Source organism: Diabrotica virgifera, chromosome 3 (assembly GCF_917563875.1).
Source record: "Diabrotica virgifera virgifera chromosome 3, PGI_DIABVI_V3a".
Classification (NCBI taxonomy): Eukaryota; Metazoa; Arthropoda; class Insecta; order Coleoptera; family Chrysomelidae; genus Diabrotica; species Diabrotica virgifera.
In genome coordinates this window covers 237,096,766-237,114,877 of record NC_065445.1, presented here as the reverse complement: position 1 = coordinate 237,114,877, position 18,112 = coordinate 237,096,766, and the positions used below count along the sequence as shown (strand labels likewise).

Here is an 18,112-nt window from a genome sequence, read left to right as displayed (position 1 = left end):
GTAGAAAATTTAATTACCCAACTTTTATGTCAGTACAACTTTTCTCAGAAATGAACAGTATTAAAGTTATAATCAAAAAACCAATAAAAAAATCGAACTTTTCCTTCATATTTTGACATTTTGATTATTTACACAATGTTCCGGACCATTTTGAGTGGGAGGATAACTCAAATATTATTATTTGAGTTATTTTCAAGCAATCACTGCAAAAAAATTTGAGTCATCTCTCAACGTCCATCTCAAAACAGATGCGCCCTGGACTAATCGGTCGTATCAACACTTAAACACCAAAATCTATAAAAACCGAACAAGCCGTTTTCGATATAATTGAGGCATTCCATACATAAAACTCACTCTGTATTGTACAGAATAAGTTATTAGTCTTAAGTTACATAATGTTGTTCTGAAGCTATTTCCTTGTGGCCTTTTTATAATCAACTATTTTTAATGGGAAATACCTAAGCCACAATTTTTCCAAAGAAATGATTTTATTAACGTTTCGACGCCCAAGTATTTTGTATATACTTCAGTAGTATTTTGTATTTTGACAACGAAACCCGATTTGGATTTCGAAACGTTAATAAAATCTCTTTTTAGATCTTAAGTTGATCAAATAGTTGATCTTAAGTTACATATTAATAAAAGAATAAAATAACACACAAATGGTTGATAATAAAATATTGTGTTTATTAAACTTTATTCAGTCTGCAGCCAAACTTTTCTCAAGCAAAGTTACGGCGTCTAGATATATGTCTACCCACTTACTCTCTTAAACAAGTTCATCACGATCTTATTATAATTTAAAACAACTTCGTCAACAAAAAAACATCTTCGGTAAAGTAGCAACAATGTGGCGGGTCACACAATCCCTTAACGTCAACAACTAACTCACGAATTATCCAGCAAGGACAAGAAAACTTCATCAAAGAGATTGTTAATGGGTTGCAGGGGTACCGTTATATAAATAAACTACGACAAGCAGATGAAATAGTGCAAGATATAGCTTCTAACAAACTTCTTACCGGCGTTAAACGTATGGAGTTTCTGAGAATGGAGTATTATAACTCCAAGTTGGAGCAGTTGAGGCTGACTTTGAAATACGTATGATGAGAAAAACCTTCTCATATACAGTATGATGCAATAATATGGAAAAAAATAATGTGTATAATTTGTACGCACGTAAGAAGTTATACTTCTATTATATGATTTCAACGAAATCAGTATACTTTAAACAGTTTGTTTATATTTTATTTAAATATTAAACTAATTTTAAAACTCACTACTTTCTAAAATTTTTTATTAAAACAATACCAAAAATTAAAAGAATAAAACATACGCAAACACATTGAAAAATGAAACAAAGAAATGATTTCCGAACAATAATTGTTGACAAAATTTTTAACTAAATACGTATTTTCTGAAAAAAAAAATCTAATAAATATACTTACAATCATAACATGTATAAAAAAAATTAAAAAATAAAAATTTGCATTGGGAATTGAACATGCGTCTATAAGGTTGTTAGATTTTGAACTCATCGCACGCAGAACTTAGCTAGCGAGACATTTGAATGATATGGGGAGACACAGCAACTAAACGTTTTAAACTTTTTTGACAGTTGCTTATCTCTTAGTTTAATTAAATAAGTTTGGTTCTTGCGGAATTAAAATATTAAAATACATCAAAATATAGACTAATAAAGCAATTTATTAGATATGAAGATTAGTAGAAATTGTATTGGTAATCAAATTATGTAAATCAAAGCATTACCTACTATAGGTACCTACATTTTCCAAATAGGTATGTAGGTCCTAATATTTTATTACAATACTGAAACATTTAAAATTACGTACCTGTTGCTTTAAAAACTGTTTAAAAGTCACTACAATTATAAACTTGCTTTTTGTGTCTGTCCTCACAACAATAAATACTAATATACTACATACAATTTGTTTACCCATAACCATTGACGTATTAATAAAATAACCGACATATTGAACAATTGTCGACAGGTCATTGTAATTACCCAATCAGAGGACAAATAACGTTTAAGCTGCGCCGGGTACCAAGATTTTGATGATTTCGCGCACATATAAATTTACTCCCAACGCGCCTAAAGAAGTATAACTTCAAAAATCATTATTTCACAAACAGACTACTTAAATAAACTTAAAATACGTCCATTTAAATTTTTGAATGGCCATCATGCATCATTGTTGGCGTAATGACGCAATTGGCGATTTTGATTTCACTCATTCTACACCATTAAAAAAATGGTTAAAACTTTGACTTATCCACGTCCGTCTGTCCGTCTAGTCCTAATCACTTCTGCTCCGTTAGTATAGAAGATAAATAAAAAACATAAGTTGTCAAAATAACAATACTTGAACAGGGCAGGTGGGCAAGATTAAATAATTTCAGTTGGGACTTCCGAAGTGACATATATTTATTGTTTACATGGTATATATAGGATATATCATTCGACTCGTCTTGATAAAAAGGAACCGAATATATTTTTTCGGTTCTGATATCACTTGCTGTTTCAAAGATAATTTACAGAATTTTATAAAATTTTCTTGTCACAGTGTTAGTTACCACTTGTCGCAGTATTTAGATAAAATTCTAACAGAATTCTGTATTTTTAGTAGTAGTCTAGTCGCAACATAGGGGGTCCCGTGGGTACCCCGTCAAAATAGCCCCGTCGAAAAAGCTCCGACAAAATAGCCCTGACTTAATATCCCGCACACAAAATAGCTCCGACAAAATAGCCTGCAGACAAAATAACCGCGAAATAATAGCCCTCCGACAAAATAGCCCCGACAAAATAGCCCTGACAAAAAACTCCCTCCAGAAATAATCATGAAATAATGCCTTAAAAATAGATTTTTTCAAAAATTGTAATTATCTTCTATTCAGATGTTTATCTTAACCACATTAAATAAAAATGGTCTTTTCAGAGAACTCGAGTCCTGTGTTCTCGGCCTCTTGGAAGTTTGACCATTTAATTTAAGCGAAAATCAATGTTTATTTGTGATATAAACATTTTTTTTGTTTTCGGGCAACAGTAAAATGCATTTTAAATTAAATAAATTACATACATTCTTCTTTTTTATCAGATAATTTAAATTAAAAAATGTTTTTGGACACCTTGTATAAATAATTATGTAATTGTTTATATTACTAAATAGAGAATTAAAAAACCTTTCAAATGAGCTAGCACACGATCTCTATTCTAATTTAAAAAAATCATCGATTACGTCATCACGCCCAGATGGATGACGTCACCAGTATCACATATATAACAGAATATCGTAATTTAAAAATAAAAATCGATCTATTTCAGGATTTTTCCTGAACTTCGCGGGTTTACGAAATAACGAATTTATTCCTTCCATTTGCACCATACAGTACGTCTGAATTGCCGATATGAATGAGTCAGATTAAATTAATTAGAAGATTTTTTTACCTAGCAACAACATTTTTGTTTATTTTATTAATATTTTTTATTTTGACAACCACGTCCGAAGTGGATGTCGAAACGTTAATAAAAACTTACTAATGAAGTAAAAACCTCACATGTAGGTAGGTGGTATATAATTTATTAAAAAATTTTTTCTAAAAATTATCCAAGATGGATAAAATCACAAACGTTTTCGGACCAATCAGTCCATCATCAGGTGGTAGAAACTTCAGATCCAAAGTAGTTGGAACTAGCTACATATTTAGGTCAAAAGACCTTAATGTAGTAATAATTATGCCATTTAGGCTACAAAAATGTCGACAATAAGTCGATGTCACAAGAAATTAAATTGCAACGGTATTACAAAATGGTCTTCATCTTGGCCTCAAACTGACAGACTCAAAGTCAAAGTCAAAGACAGACTTCAGTCTGTCAGTTTGAGGCCAAGATGAAGACCACTTTGTAATACCGTTGCAATTTAATTTCTTGTGACATCGACTTATTGTCGACATTTTTGTAGCCTAAATGGCATAATTATTATTACATTAAGGTCTTTTGACCTAAATATGTAGCAAGTTCCAACTACTTTGGATCTGAAGTTTCTACCACCTGATGATGGACTGATTGGTCCGAAAACGTTTGTGATTTTATCCATCTTGGATCATTTTTAGAAAATTTTTTTAATAAATTATATACCACCTACCTACATGTGAGGTTTTTACTTCATTAGTAAGTTTTTATTATGGTATACAGCCAATGAGAGGAATCTTTTCCTTTATATGTTAATAAAATAATTTTTTTAAATAAATTGTGGCTTATTTCCCAATTAGAATAGTAATTTAATATAAATGATACTCCGGTAAAATGTAAAACATTTTATTGGAGGTGTTTTCTAAGAGTCTGTTTAAGCCGGGGCTGTGTATTTTAGCCGGGGCTGTTTTGATCGGGGCTATTTTGTGTGCGATCTATTTTGTCGGGGCTATTTTGTTTGCGGGCTATTTTGTCGAGGCTATTTTGTGTCTGTGCTATTTTGATGGGGCTTTTTTGACGGGGCTGTTTTGACCGGGCTATTTTGACGGGTCACGGGTCCCGTGGGCACTTTTAGTTCGCCGCGATTTGATGGTGGTATTATAGGATTTTTGGGTCGCTGAATCCAATTGAAGTGGTCTGGAAGCCCAAATGTGGTGCGTTTAATTGTTATTAACAAATTATGGTAAAATTAGGTGTTTTCAGGAATTATATTAGAAGCCCTGTAAATAAATTGATAGTGTTAAAGTCTTCTCTGGTGTATTTTTGGTCGCTAAATCGAATGCGACTATTCGCGATTACTCAAAATATGTTCTTATTTTGTTAACAACAAAATAATTGTTGGAACATTGAAAATTATTATTCATTTTGATTTACTTTACTCTGTTTGGAGTACAAAGGGAACTATTCTCGTTGGAAATTCACCGCGCTGAGCAGATGAGACGTGAATTATATATTGTAGAATTCCCTCATCTTCCTTAGTCTCGGCATCCGTATGGCTTGCAAATTGTAGAAGCCTCGGAGGTGTAACCAGAGAAGGTTCCCATTGTTTTCATTCTGGTGAGATGTAGAGTAGCATTATGTTGCTTTATATGCTATTAGACTGAAAACTTAGACTTTTGATAGCAGTTGCCGCTAGGGCATCTATGCCATTTCGTTCGTTGAGATCCGTGACTGCACGCCGGGGTTTGTTTTGGTTGGATCGGGGAGAGCAGCATATGTGCCTCCTGATGAGAGACTAATAAGTTTCGAAACCGGTAGAGGTGCTTACGGCACTCTCTGATTGGACTAAAATATCGCGCGGCTGTAGTTTCTTGTTGCAAGGACATTGAAAATGGTTATTCATTTTGATTTACTTTACTCTGTTTGGAGTACAAAGGGGAACTATTCTCGTTGGAACTTTACCGCGCTGAGCAGATGGGACGTGAATTATATATTGTAGAATTCCCTCATCTTCCTTAGTCTCGGCATCCGTATGGCTTGCAAATTGTAGAAGCCTCGGAGGTGTAACCAGAGAAGGTTCCCATTGTTTTCATTCTGGTGAGATGTAGAGTAGCATTATGTTGCTTTATATGCTATTAGACTGAAAACTTAGACTTTTGATAGCAGTTGCCGCTAGGGCATCTATGCCATTTCGTTCGTTGAGATCCGTGAATGCACGCCGGGGTTTGTTTTGGTTGGATCGGGGAGAGCAGCATATGTGCCTCCTGATGAGAGACTAATAAGTTTCGAAACCGGTAGAGGTGCTTACGGCACTCTCTGATTGGACTAAAATATCGCGCGGCTGTAGTTTCTTGTTGCAAGGACATTGAAAATGGTTATTCATTTTGATTTACTTTACTCTGTTTGGAGTACAAATGGGAACTATTCTCGTTGGAACTTTACCGCGCTGAGCAGATGGGACGTGAATTATATATTGTAGAATTCCCTCATCTTCCTTAGTCTCGGCATCCGTATGGCTTGCAAATTGTAGAAGCCTCGGAGGTGTAACCAGAGAAAGTTCCCATTGTTTTCATTCTGGTGGGATGTAGAGTAGCATTATGTTGCTTTATATGCCATTAGACTGAAAACTTAGACTTTTTAACAAAATAATTGATTATTCACCGAAAAGCTCAAAATGCGATATCTACAGCAAGTTTGTAGTCTTTTTCATAGTATTTTTATACGCTAAATCGATTGTCACTAGTCGTGATAACTTAAACCACGTTTCGACTTTGTTATTAATAAATGATTTCAAAAATAACGATTTATACATAGTACGTTCACTCACAATTTTTGCTCTAGAGTTAAAAAAAAACCACTTGGATTGACATGAAATTTGGCATACACGTAGCTAACATGTCAAACAAAACAAGTGATATTGTGCCAATGTCTGCTTTTATTCTGGGGGTGAGTATCACCCCTTTTCGGGGATGAAAAAAGAAACCTTTAAATAAGTCCGGAAGTGGATAAACTGATTAATTCTAAGCAACTTTAGTTCTATACAGTTCTTTCACTAAGTCAATACTTTTCGAGTTATTTTTGTTTTTTTGATGAAAAATAAACATATTCACTCGCAAATAACTCGAAAACTATTGACTTGGTGAAAAAACTGTATAGAACAAAAGTTGCTTAAAATTATTCAGTTTACCCCATTCCGGACCATTCCATTATTTTAAAGGTTTCTTATTTCACCCGCGAAAGGGGTGAAACTCACCCCCAGGGAAAAATCACACATCGGCTTAATATCATTTGTTTTGTTTGACATGTTAGCTACGTGCATGCCAAATTTCATGTCATTCCAGGTTTTTTGTTATTAGAGCAAAAACCGTGAGTAAACGTACTATAAACCATTATTTTTGCAATAATTTATTAATAACAAAGTCGGAACGTGGTTTAAGCTATCACGACTAGTGACAATAGATTTTTCGTATAAAAATACTATGAAAAAGACTTCAAACTTGCTGTAGATAACGCATTTCGAGCTTTTCGGCGAATAAACTATTATTTTGTTATTAACAAAATAAGAACACATTTTGAGTAATCGCGACTAGTCGCATTCGATTCAGCGACCAAAAATACAGCAGATAAGACCTTAACACTATTAGTTTATTTACAGGGCTTCTAATAATTCCTGAAAAACACCTAATTTTACATAACAATTAAACGCACCCCATTTGGGCTTCTAGACCACTTCCATTGGATTCACCGACCCAAAAAACCTATAATACCACCATCAAATCGCGGCGACGTAAAAGTGTACACGGGACCCCCTATGTTGCGACTAGACTATAGTAAGGATGCAGAATTCCGTTGGAATTTTATCTTGACAAGCGGCAGGTGATATTGAGAATTTCCTCTTTGTCTGGCTAGATGTCGCTAACGCATCTGTATGCATATAATATTTTATTATATTGCTTATTGGGACAGCTAGAATCAGTTCGCTTCGGGATACAACCAAGGCGGCTCTTAAGACTATGGAAAGAAGAAACCTATGCCAGCCGATAGTGATGGTCCCCGAATCGAATTAAATCTAAAGCTGTCCTTTGTTACAACAGTTAGATACAACTGATAGATACAATAAATAGTTAGATACAACTTTGAATATAGGTACGACATTTCTTCTTCTTCTTCTTCTTCTTCTTCTTCTTCTTCTTCTTCTACAGCACTACAGCCCAAATTGAGCCTTGGCCTCCTTTATTTTTTGCCTCCACCCTTGCTTGTCTGTGGCTGCTCTTCTCCATACACGGACTCCTAAAAGGGCTTGTGCGTCGCTGTTTACTGTGTCTTCCCAGCGCTTTCTTGGCTTTCCAACCGGTTTCGTTCCCTGCATTCTTGCATTCAGTGCTTTTTTTGGTAGCCTGTAGCCTACCCTCTCCCATTCTTATCACATCTCCGGCCCATTGCAATCTTTGTATTCTAATGAAGTCTGACAGGGGTGCTTCCTTATAAAGTTAATAAAGTTCGTTGTTCTATCGACTTCTGAAAGTTCCTTTTTCCCTCAGAGGTCCCAGTAATCTCCTCAGTACTTTCCTTTCGAATGTGTCGAGTTTGTTTTTGGATGTTTCTTTCAGGACCCAGACTTCACTGCCATAGCATGTTATTGGTCGAGTTAAATTCTATACTTAGATTTTCATCTTTGTATTTCGGTGGACACTTTTAGACTGAAATATATGAGAGAGGGCAAAATAAGCTCTGTTTGCTGCGTTATTCTCTTCCGTATTTCTCCATCTTCTGACCCGTCGGCATATATTTCTACTCCCAGGTATGTAAACTTTCCAACCGTTTCAATGCCATCTTCATGTATAATGTTTTGTGGGACTATATTTATTCTGGTCTGATTTATTATTTTTGTTATTTTTGTGTTAATTTCCATTGTTGTTTGTGTTTTTAACTTTGCGTATGTTTCCTGTGCTCCTGTTGATGTTCTACTCATCATATTAATATCATCGGCATAAGCGGCCAGTTGAACCGTTCGGTTGGTCAGTAGGTTTCCTCGCCCGGTTTGCATTTGCTTAACCGCATACTCCACTGCCAGGTTAAACAATGTTGGGACCAGCCCATCTCCCTGCTTTAGTCCCTGCAAAATTTTGAAAAAGTCTGTCCGGTAGTTTTGTATTTCTCACACATGCACAAGTTTCATCCATTGTGGCTTTAATGAGTCTTATTAGCTTGTGTGGTATTGCCAATTCAGCCAATATATAGTATAGTTTGTTTCTTTTGACTGAGTCGTATGCCTGTTTGAAGTCTACAAACACGTTTTGAACATCAATATCGTGTTCCCATAATTTGCTCAAGATCTGTTTGACTATAGATATTTGATCCAGTGTCGATCTTCCCGTCGGATGCCCGTCTAATAATCTCCAATAATATTTTTACTAGTGGTTGGAGCCGCTGGTTTATAATATAGGTGAGAACTTTATATGCTGTACATGGTAGAGAGATTCCACGGTAGTTTTTGCACTGGAGTCTGTCTCCTTTTTTATAGATCGGGCACACTATACTTTTCTTCCAGTCGTCGGGTATTTTCTCTTCTTATACAGTTCTGCTAATATTTCGTCAACTCCCGGAGCTTTATTCTTTTTCTGGGTCTTAATAGCTTCGAGAACTTCCTTTATAGTTGGAGCTTCTACTCCACCATATACTTCATTCTCTTCTACGTAGTTCATACCCATTTTATTTTCCATGTCTATTTGCGTTCCAAGTAGGGTCTGAAAATAATGCTTCCAGGCTTCTGTGACTTTCTGTTGGTCACTGATTATTTGCCCACTTTCATCTTTACATAGACTTGTTTGAGGTTTATACCCACTTCTTATCTTTTTTAGGTATTCGTATGCGCCTATAATTTCGTTGTTTTTGAAATTTTCTTCCATTTTTTTTATTTGTCTATTTTCATAGGCTCTCTTTTTCTATCTACATATCTTGTCTGCTTTCCGTCTTGCGACTTCAAATAATGTTCGTCTTTCCCGGTTTCTTCTTGTTATGTACATTTTGTGTGCTTCATTTTTTTCCTCTATTGCTTGTCTGCACTATGCTCCTCTTCTCTCCTTTTTCTTGTTTCTCAGGGTAAACGCTGCTGCTGTCAGTACTGCTGCTTTGATATTACTCCATTTGCCCTCTATGGAGTGCAGTTCTAGCATCCTTAACTCATTTACGACTTCTTGTTCGAACTTCTCTTTATATTCCTGGATCTTTAGATTTTCGAGGTCCAGTTTGTTTGTTCTTTGTTGTCTTTCGTTTCTTTCCTTTATAACTCTGCATCTAAATTTGGTTTGTAGTAAAAGATGGTCTGATCCACAGCATGTTCCTCGTCGTGTTCTCACACCGGAGATACTGCTGGCTGCCTTTTTGTCTATCAGCACATGGTCAATTTGATTGGTTGTGATTCCATCTGGTCAAATCCATGTCATTTTATGTATGCTTTTATGTGGGAAGCATGTGGAACTTATAACCATATTTTTACTGGTGGCAAATTTTTTTAAAAACTGTGCAGTGAGTGTTTTCCTATTGTGCCATAGAACTGCGGCTCCTTGCCTATTTTAGCATTCAAATCACCCATTATAATCTTGATGTCATTTTTTGGCGCATTATCATATACTATCTCCAGCTGTTGGTAGAAGCTTTCCGTTGTACATTGCTCTTGTTCTTCTGTTGGGCAGTGAATGTTTATCATTGTTAGGTTGAAGAAGTGGGTGCAAATTCTCAACTTGCATATCCTTTCACTGACTGCCTGGAAGTCTATGATTTTTGACTTAAAATCATTATCCACCAAAAATGCAATTCCACATTCTTTGCTTGCTTGTTCCTTCCCACTATATAGAATTGTGTACGTTTTATTGTCCCTGACACCTTTCCCCAACCATTTTGTCTCCTGAAGAGCAGCAATCATGAGCTTATATCTTTTTAGTTCTTGCAGAAGTGCAGTTTGAGCTCCTGGTCTATTTAGCGTCCTCACATTCCAGTTTCCAAATGCATAGTCCATTTTTCGTAGCTCGAGTCGTTTCCGAAAGTTCCTTCCTGCATTCCGAGGTAAATGTTCAGGTTTCGTAACAGTGTGTTTTGCCCAACCTTCCTCCTTTATCCGGGCTTAGGACCGGCAGTGGTGACTCCTGAGCTACTCGATCCACCCATTTGTCACCACAGGCGGAGTTAGGTACGACATTTAGCTTAATACTAAATTTACAGTAAAAAAAAGAGCAGAACAAATCAATTTTTTTTGATATACCGATGAGAAATATATACAGGGTGAGTAATGATGAAATGGAGATATGCTCACTTCGTAGGGAGGCTCCAATGGGAAATAAAGAACGACTATTAAAAAGTGTATGCTCTCATTATTTAATAATGTACAGGGCGTAGTACACAAGTAAACAAGAGAGTAAAACATACTATAAGAGATTTCAGAGCCATTAGCCCCAGAATGTGCATTTTAAGAGTTAAAGGACGTTTCTTTAACTACAGTCTAATTAATGCGCATGTCCCGACAGAAGAAAAAGAAGATGAAACTAAAGAAGAGTTTTATGATGAACTAGAGTCCGCATATCAGTCATGCCCAAAAAATGATATAAAAATAATCTATGGAGACCTAAACGCCAAAGTTGGAAGAGAACAGCAATTCCAACCCACAATAGGTAGGCACAGTCTCCATGAGCAATCAAATGACAATGGCAATAGGTTAATAAACCTAGCAAGATCACTTAACATGGTGATTGCTAGCACGTACTTCGCTCGCAAAGATATACACAAGGGTACCTGGAAGTCCCCAGATGGACTGACAGTAAATATGATAGATCATGTTATTGTAGACTCGAGACACCAATCGAATATAGTAAACGTCCGCACCAGAAGAGGGGCAAATGCGGATTCTGATCACTACCTGGTCGAAAGTAGAGTAAGGGCTAGAATTTCAAACATCAAAAAGGAAAGAGGCTCTAAACATGAACGATACAAGGTAAAAGGACTCAAAGAAACAAACAAAAATAAAGAGTATAAAGAAAAGATAAGCATCAAACTAGAAAACAGACCAAAACATGAAAACCCAAATAAGGAGTGGCAAGAGTGCAGAGAAATCATAAAAGAGACAGCTAAAGAAGTATTACGCATAGAAGGTAAAGAAAGAAGAACAAGAACGAATGACTGGTTTGACGAAGAATGTCAGATTATAACAGACAGAAAAAACAGAGCATATTTACTGATGCAACAGGGGCACAGAACCCGACAAGCATAGGAAGAATATAAACAACTACGCAAAGAAGAAAAGAAAACTCACCGAAAAAAAAAGAGAGAATATATGAACAAAGAACTTCAAGAACTTTAAGAAACTGAACAAAAGCAGAAAAGACTTCAAACCGAGAACGACGATGTGTAGAGATAAGGAAGGTAATGTATTGACAGAACAGTAAGAGATAATAAGAAGATGGACAGAACATTTTACGGAAATGCTTGAAGGAGATGGGAGTGAGACGAACCCTGATATACCATTAGACCAAGGAGACAACAGAGAAAAGAGTCCACCAACAATAGCCGAGATTAGAACAGCAGTAGACAAATTAAAGAACAATAAATCACCGGGATCGGATCAAGTAGCATCGGAATTACTGAAGGAAGGAGGAGACGCACTACAGAAAACAATACATGAATTGATAACAAAGATATGGTCAAATAAACAGCTGCCAGCGGAGTGGAATAGTGATATTATTGTACCATTACATAAAAAAGGGAATCAGTTAGAATGTGGAAACTACCGTGGAATCACGCTGCTGAATGCAGCATACAAAATAATGTCCAACGTCATTTATGAAAGACTTAGACCACACGCTGAAAAAATAGTTGGCAGGTACCAAAGTGGCTTCTGTAGACAGAAGTCAATAATAGACCAGATATTTGTTCTGCGACAGATCCTCGAAAAAACAAGTGAACATAACATCGACACACATCATCTTTTCATAGACTTCGAAAGCGCATATGATAATATAAACCGAGAATTCTTAATAAAAGCAATGAAAGAATTTAATATACCGACACAACTAATAGAACTGATAAAAGAATCTCTAAAAGTAGAAAGTAAAATCCGGATACAAAACGAACTAACGGAAACAATAGATGTGAAAAAGGGACTACGCCAGGGAGACGCTCTATCATGCATCTTGTTCAACATCGTACTCGAGAAAATAATGAGGGACACAACAGTCAATACTCGAGGAACAATAATTAATAAAAGCGTGCAAATACTAGCATTTGCAGATGATGTTGACATAATCGCAAGATCAAGAAGAGAAATGATAGAGGCATTCAATCAAATATAACGAGCTGCACAAAATAGTGGCCTTAAAATCAACCAGAACAAAACAAAATTTATGCAGGTAAGTAAAAACACAGAAATAAGGCTGCCACAAAATATAACAATAGGAGAATACAACATTGAGGGGGTAAAAAACTTTACATACTTGGGATCCCTAGTCACATCTGATAATAACGTAGCAGAGGAAGTGAAGAGGCGAATATTTATTGCCAATAAAAGTTACCATGGCTTAATTCGGCAACTAATATCAAATAACGTCGCTAGGAAAAGAAAATGCCAAATATACAAAACCCTTATAAGACCGGTACTCACATACGGCTCAGAAACCTGGACACTCACTAAAAAAGAGGAAACATTGCTAGCCACCTTTGAAAGAAAAATCTTGCGACACATATATAAGGGCACAAAAAAAAATGAAATTTGTTGAAGAAGGTACAACTTTGAACTATACGAAATATACCAGGATCCGGATATCATAACATTCATTAAAATAGGACGGCTGCGTTGGATGGGACATGTAGAAAGAATGGAAGAAGGCGAAATACCAAACAAAACATTCAAACAGATGCCAGTAGGAAAAAGAACAAGAGGAAGACCGAAGCTGAGATATTTAGAACAAATAGAAAATGATATAAAAACCTTAAAAATAAAAAACTGGAGAAAAAAATCACGAAACACATAAGAGTGGAGAAGAATCCTGGAACAGGCCAAGACCCAGAAAGGGCTGTCGAGCCAATGATGATGATGATGACAGGGCGAGATGTGAATTTTGATTGAAATTTCTATTCATCATCATTGTCATCAGTTTTGAACAGTAAGATCGAGATCGATGTCACTCATATTTTAGTCAAACGTTACACTCTTGCCACCTAATCAATTAATTGATGCGAAAAAAAATCAGGTAGGGTTTCAAAGAAATATTTTGTTTTGTTCATAAAAAAAGGTTTTGCTCGATCTTTGAACTATATTTTATCTTCATTGGTAAATCATGTAATTTGTGTTTTACTTAAAATATATTATAAATAAATTCATTACTCCGAATTGTTTATCTAAATGTTGCATCCAATTATCAAGCTTAAATTTGAAACGGATGTGTATTTTTAATGGATACTTCGAGCTAATTATTAACCCATTGTGTCTATAATTTGATAGCGGCTACGTGATATAAATAACATCGGACAACATACCTAATGTGTGCAAGTTGATTATTATTACCTAATTATTTAATGTTCCTATTTATCTATTATAAAAAAGTATTATCAAATGTACTAATTAAATATAATAGAGGTAACAACGGAGAGGGGGTTTGGTATGCTGCCCATTGATAATGATGCCCATTATGTATAAAAGCCCATTAATGAGTAGAAATATAATATAATAAGCAGAATATATTAGATTTTACCCAGTGACCTTAACCCTTATCCGGGCAACACATTTTACTTACGTAACCGGGCAACTCGGGTCCGTTGGGTCCATCACTGTTCTTAAATGTACTATTCATATTTACCCATATATTTCTAATATTCTTTTTTGTTTTTGTATTAAAGTTAAATTTAAATTGACTATATTAAATAAAATTGCTACTATAGTATGCGGTCTACCTCGAAGGTGCCATCTACCTGAGAGATTTGAACAAAATAATGAAATGCAAGAAAACTTTTGTAGAAAAAATGTTATCGTAAATATTATAAATAATCGATACGGAACAAGTTGCTCATCTACAGTTATGTTTTTTCTTGATAAATAGTATTTCTGAAAGTTTTGGTTGACTTGATTCCACACATCGAGTATTGCTGCTAATTTTTCGTTTCTTCTTCTTTCAGACCTCGTGTCCTTACGTCAAATCGAACAAATCTTAGCAAATTGTTGAATCGTTTTAACCCCATGGTAGCTTTAAATATAGTAGGGCCATGAAACTTACTCCAAAGTATATCTACATTTTGATTGTTGACACTCAGGTGCCCTGCAGTTAGTAGGAGTCCAATAAAGGCATATATGTCTGTAGAGTCGCAATTTGTTCAGTTCTCTATCCCCAGGACTTTTTCAGCTTCTTTATTTGTACACTTCACTATTTCGTTCACAATTTTTTTGTCCACAAACAAACAAAAGGAATCAACAGGATCATCCACACTTTGACCAGGGGCTAACATTACTTTGTGCACTTTGCTTTTTATTATGTCGCAGGATCGCATACGTCCTGTCGGTTGTGGTTGACTCTTCCAGTTAGTTCCATCCTTAGTTTCAAAAATTACACACTCTGAAATCTGGGAACTGGTAGCTACACATTATTCATCATTATCACTCAATAATACTTGCTGATCATCCTCTTCACTTGCTTCCAAAAGATGATCTTCAATTTTAAATTCACTTTCAATGCCAACTACTTCAGGAGATTCTTCCTCATCGGAATCCCATAAATTATTATCAATATTTTGCAGTTCTGCAGCTGATAATGGTTTTCGGGATATTTTATTCGCACTATCTACTTTCACTGTAATTCAATATAATTTTACTGGCTTAGTAGTTGTCGACATTAACATCGGTATTAAACGACTGATAGCAGATGCATTATTTATTTCAAAATATATATAGGTACCTACCTAAAAATACTATTACATTCCAACAATCATTATCAGTTTTTACAATTCATTTAGAATATATATAACACCTATTGTAAGCATATCTTTGATGTTCACATCAAAGAGATGTTTAAATAATTTTTTTGTTGCACGTTTAGACTTTATTATTGGATTTCCGGAATCATAAAAGTCTTTTACATAATCCACAAAAACATAACCTGACTGCCAGATTAACTTCTGTAACAAAGATTTAGATTTTAGGTATAACAACAAGTAGGGCCCGACAGGCCCATATTGCCCCTTTACGTGACAAAATTCTTTCGACGCAATAATTTCAAAAATGATAATGAATATTTTGAATAGCTCATGACTATGTTGAAGGAAACACACTTCTAAAAAAATTCAGTGATGCATAAAATTTAATAAATTTTGTTTTATCAGTTTATGATAACAGAATTGACGTCTCGGGCCCGCCGGGCCCACCTTGCCCGGATAAGGGTTAAAGAATATAAGAAAACGATAAGGGATCAATGGGTATCAAAGCATGAAAAAGGATATCTAATAACAAAAGATAGAAATACAGTGCTTATTTTTGATGAGAAGAAAAACTGCTATGATGAAGCTTAAAACAAAAAAAAACTCAAAAAAAAAGTTGGAAAAACTCAACCATAACTGCTATGGTGCACTGTTACAGTGCACAAAAAATTAAGACTGTTTCTTATTTTTCCGATAGCTGTTGTACGTATGCATCTGAAACTTGTACACCGAAGAAAGCAGATAAGAGAAAAAAAAAGACATTTGAGATATGAGTATAACGACGCATGTTGAGTATATCCTAGGATGAACATTGAATAAAGGTATCCATAATATAAAAGACAAGCATTATTGGCTTCGCAGCCAATGTCCATTCGCCCAATATAAAAGATGGGTTAATCATACAAATACAACAGAGATACTTACAGTATTTTCTACACATTACCAGAAGAAGAGGCACGATGGAAAACTCATCAACGAAGGCAAAGTTAAAAGGAAAAAGACCGAGAGAAAGATTTCTAAGAAGTTTGGTGGATCAAACAAAAACACTGATCAACCGTGGAATTCAGGAGGCCGAATAGAGGGCCCAGAATAGAGAACGGTGAAAAAACAGTATAAAAATTTGATGGTGTCACCACATCCTTATAAGGGATTAGGGAGGGAGGAGGAGGAGTCATGGACAGTCAACTATTTTTTACAGAACTTCATGGAAAACCAAAAGAATCAAATCAATATAGGTCTCTAAGTGGTAGGGGTCGACAAGACAAGAATTCTTGTCTTGACAACAACTTCTTGTCTTGTCTTGAGAAAAAATCAAGATATTTAAAAAATCTTGTCTTGACGTTTTCTTGACATCTTATATCTTGTCTTGGCTCAAGAAATTTAAAGATCCTGAAATTTCTTGATTACCCGGTCCGGTGATTCCACGGCGACCTTTTTATTGCGTTGCGTGCTAACACGGCCACCAGTGCCACTGGGGGTGGGGTGGGGGTCCCTGATATGCATTTGTTTTCGGACGACCCCAAAATTGATATGTAGTTGCATGCTTACAATAAGCATTTTGTATGTTTCGCACATATTCTAAGCTTAGCTGTCCAGGATTTCATAAAAATTGCTGAGCCAAATCGAAACAGTTTAGACATCGAAAAGGATCTTGATTATTTGGAGGATGAGATTAAAGTAGAAAATGCTATACATGCTACTACTTTAGATTTTAACTCTCCTGTAAGTAAAATTAAACACCTTGTAAGAAAAATCAAAGGGCTTGTAAGGCAAATTCAACTTAAATTTAACAGTGCTTGCGAGACCATAAATTGTAAGATGACTATGCCAGAACTAGATGTGCCTACAAGATGGCATTCAAATTTTGAGATGCTAACATGGGGCTTAAGTGTAAAAAATGCTTAAAACTATGTTTTGTGACGACAACCAAAATCTAAATAATTGGAAAATGTTAGATAAAAATTAGTTCTGATCAGTAAATTTTGTCAATATCTGAGAAGGTTTAAAACACTTTCTTCAAATTCTCGAAGCGGAAAAATGTTGCACACTCCCATTGGTGGTAATTAGAGTAAATTTACTTTTGGACAAACTGGAAATATGGGCTCATGAACTGAATAATAAAATTGATACAGACGCTACCGATGAGCAATTAATTTACTGCATTCAAGCTGCGAGAGACAAAATACTGAAACACTATAACAAAACTAATTGGACATACTGTATTGTTGTTATTTTGAATCCTTGCCATAAAGTTGAGGCATTTTCCTCTTCATCTTGGGAAAAGCCTCTATAATCAGAGGCAATACAAAAATTTGAACAAATATTTAAAGCTTACTACTTTAATAAATCCCAGAATGATCTATAGAATTCAATACCAGAGACAGCACTTAGTCTGAAAAAAGAAGATAACGAATTTGATTTAGATATTACTTACCTATTTAAGAAAGCTGATGATGATAACTTACAATCTTGGAAGTATGAAATTGAAAAATACTTAAATGAGCCTAGGTCAGAAGATTCTGAGAATATACATACTTGATTGGTGGAGAAGACACGAAAATATCTACCCGTCATTATTGAAAATGGCCAAGGATTTTCTCGGAACGCCAGAAACATCTATACCTGCTGAAAGGCTATGTTCAAGAGCAACTTTAACAATAACAAAGCTAAGAAATCAGCTAGGCGTTGACTCCATAAGAAGTGTTATCTGCCTTAATTCATAATTCCGGG

At 35.3% G+C, this 18,112-nt stretch overlaps 1 protein-coding gene across 1 annotated transcript in view; it reads left to right on the top strand.

The window, feature by feature from the left end:
- LOC126882707 (uncharacterized) overlaps positions 1–16,475 on the top strand; it is a 60,179-nt gene extending 43,704 nt beyond the window's left edge. The window contains exon 4 of the mRNA XM_050647688.1: positions 16,244–16,475. Coding sequence (XP_050503645.1) covers positions 16,244–16,475 — 232 coding nt within the window. The remainder of the gene's footprint in view (positions 1–16,243) is intronic.
- The last annotated feature ends 1,637 nt before the right edge of the window (positions 16,476–18,112 follow it).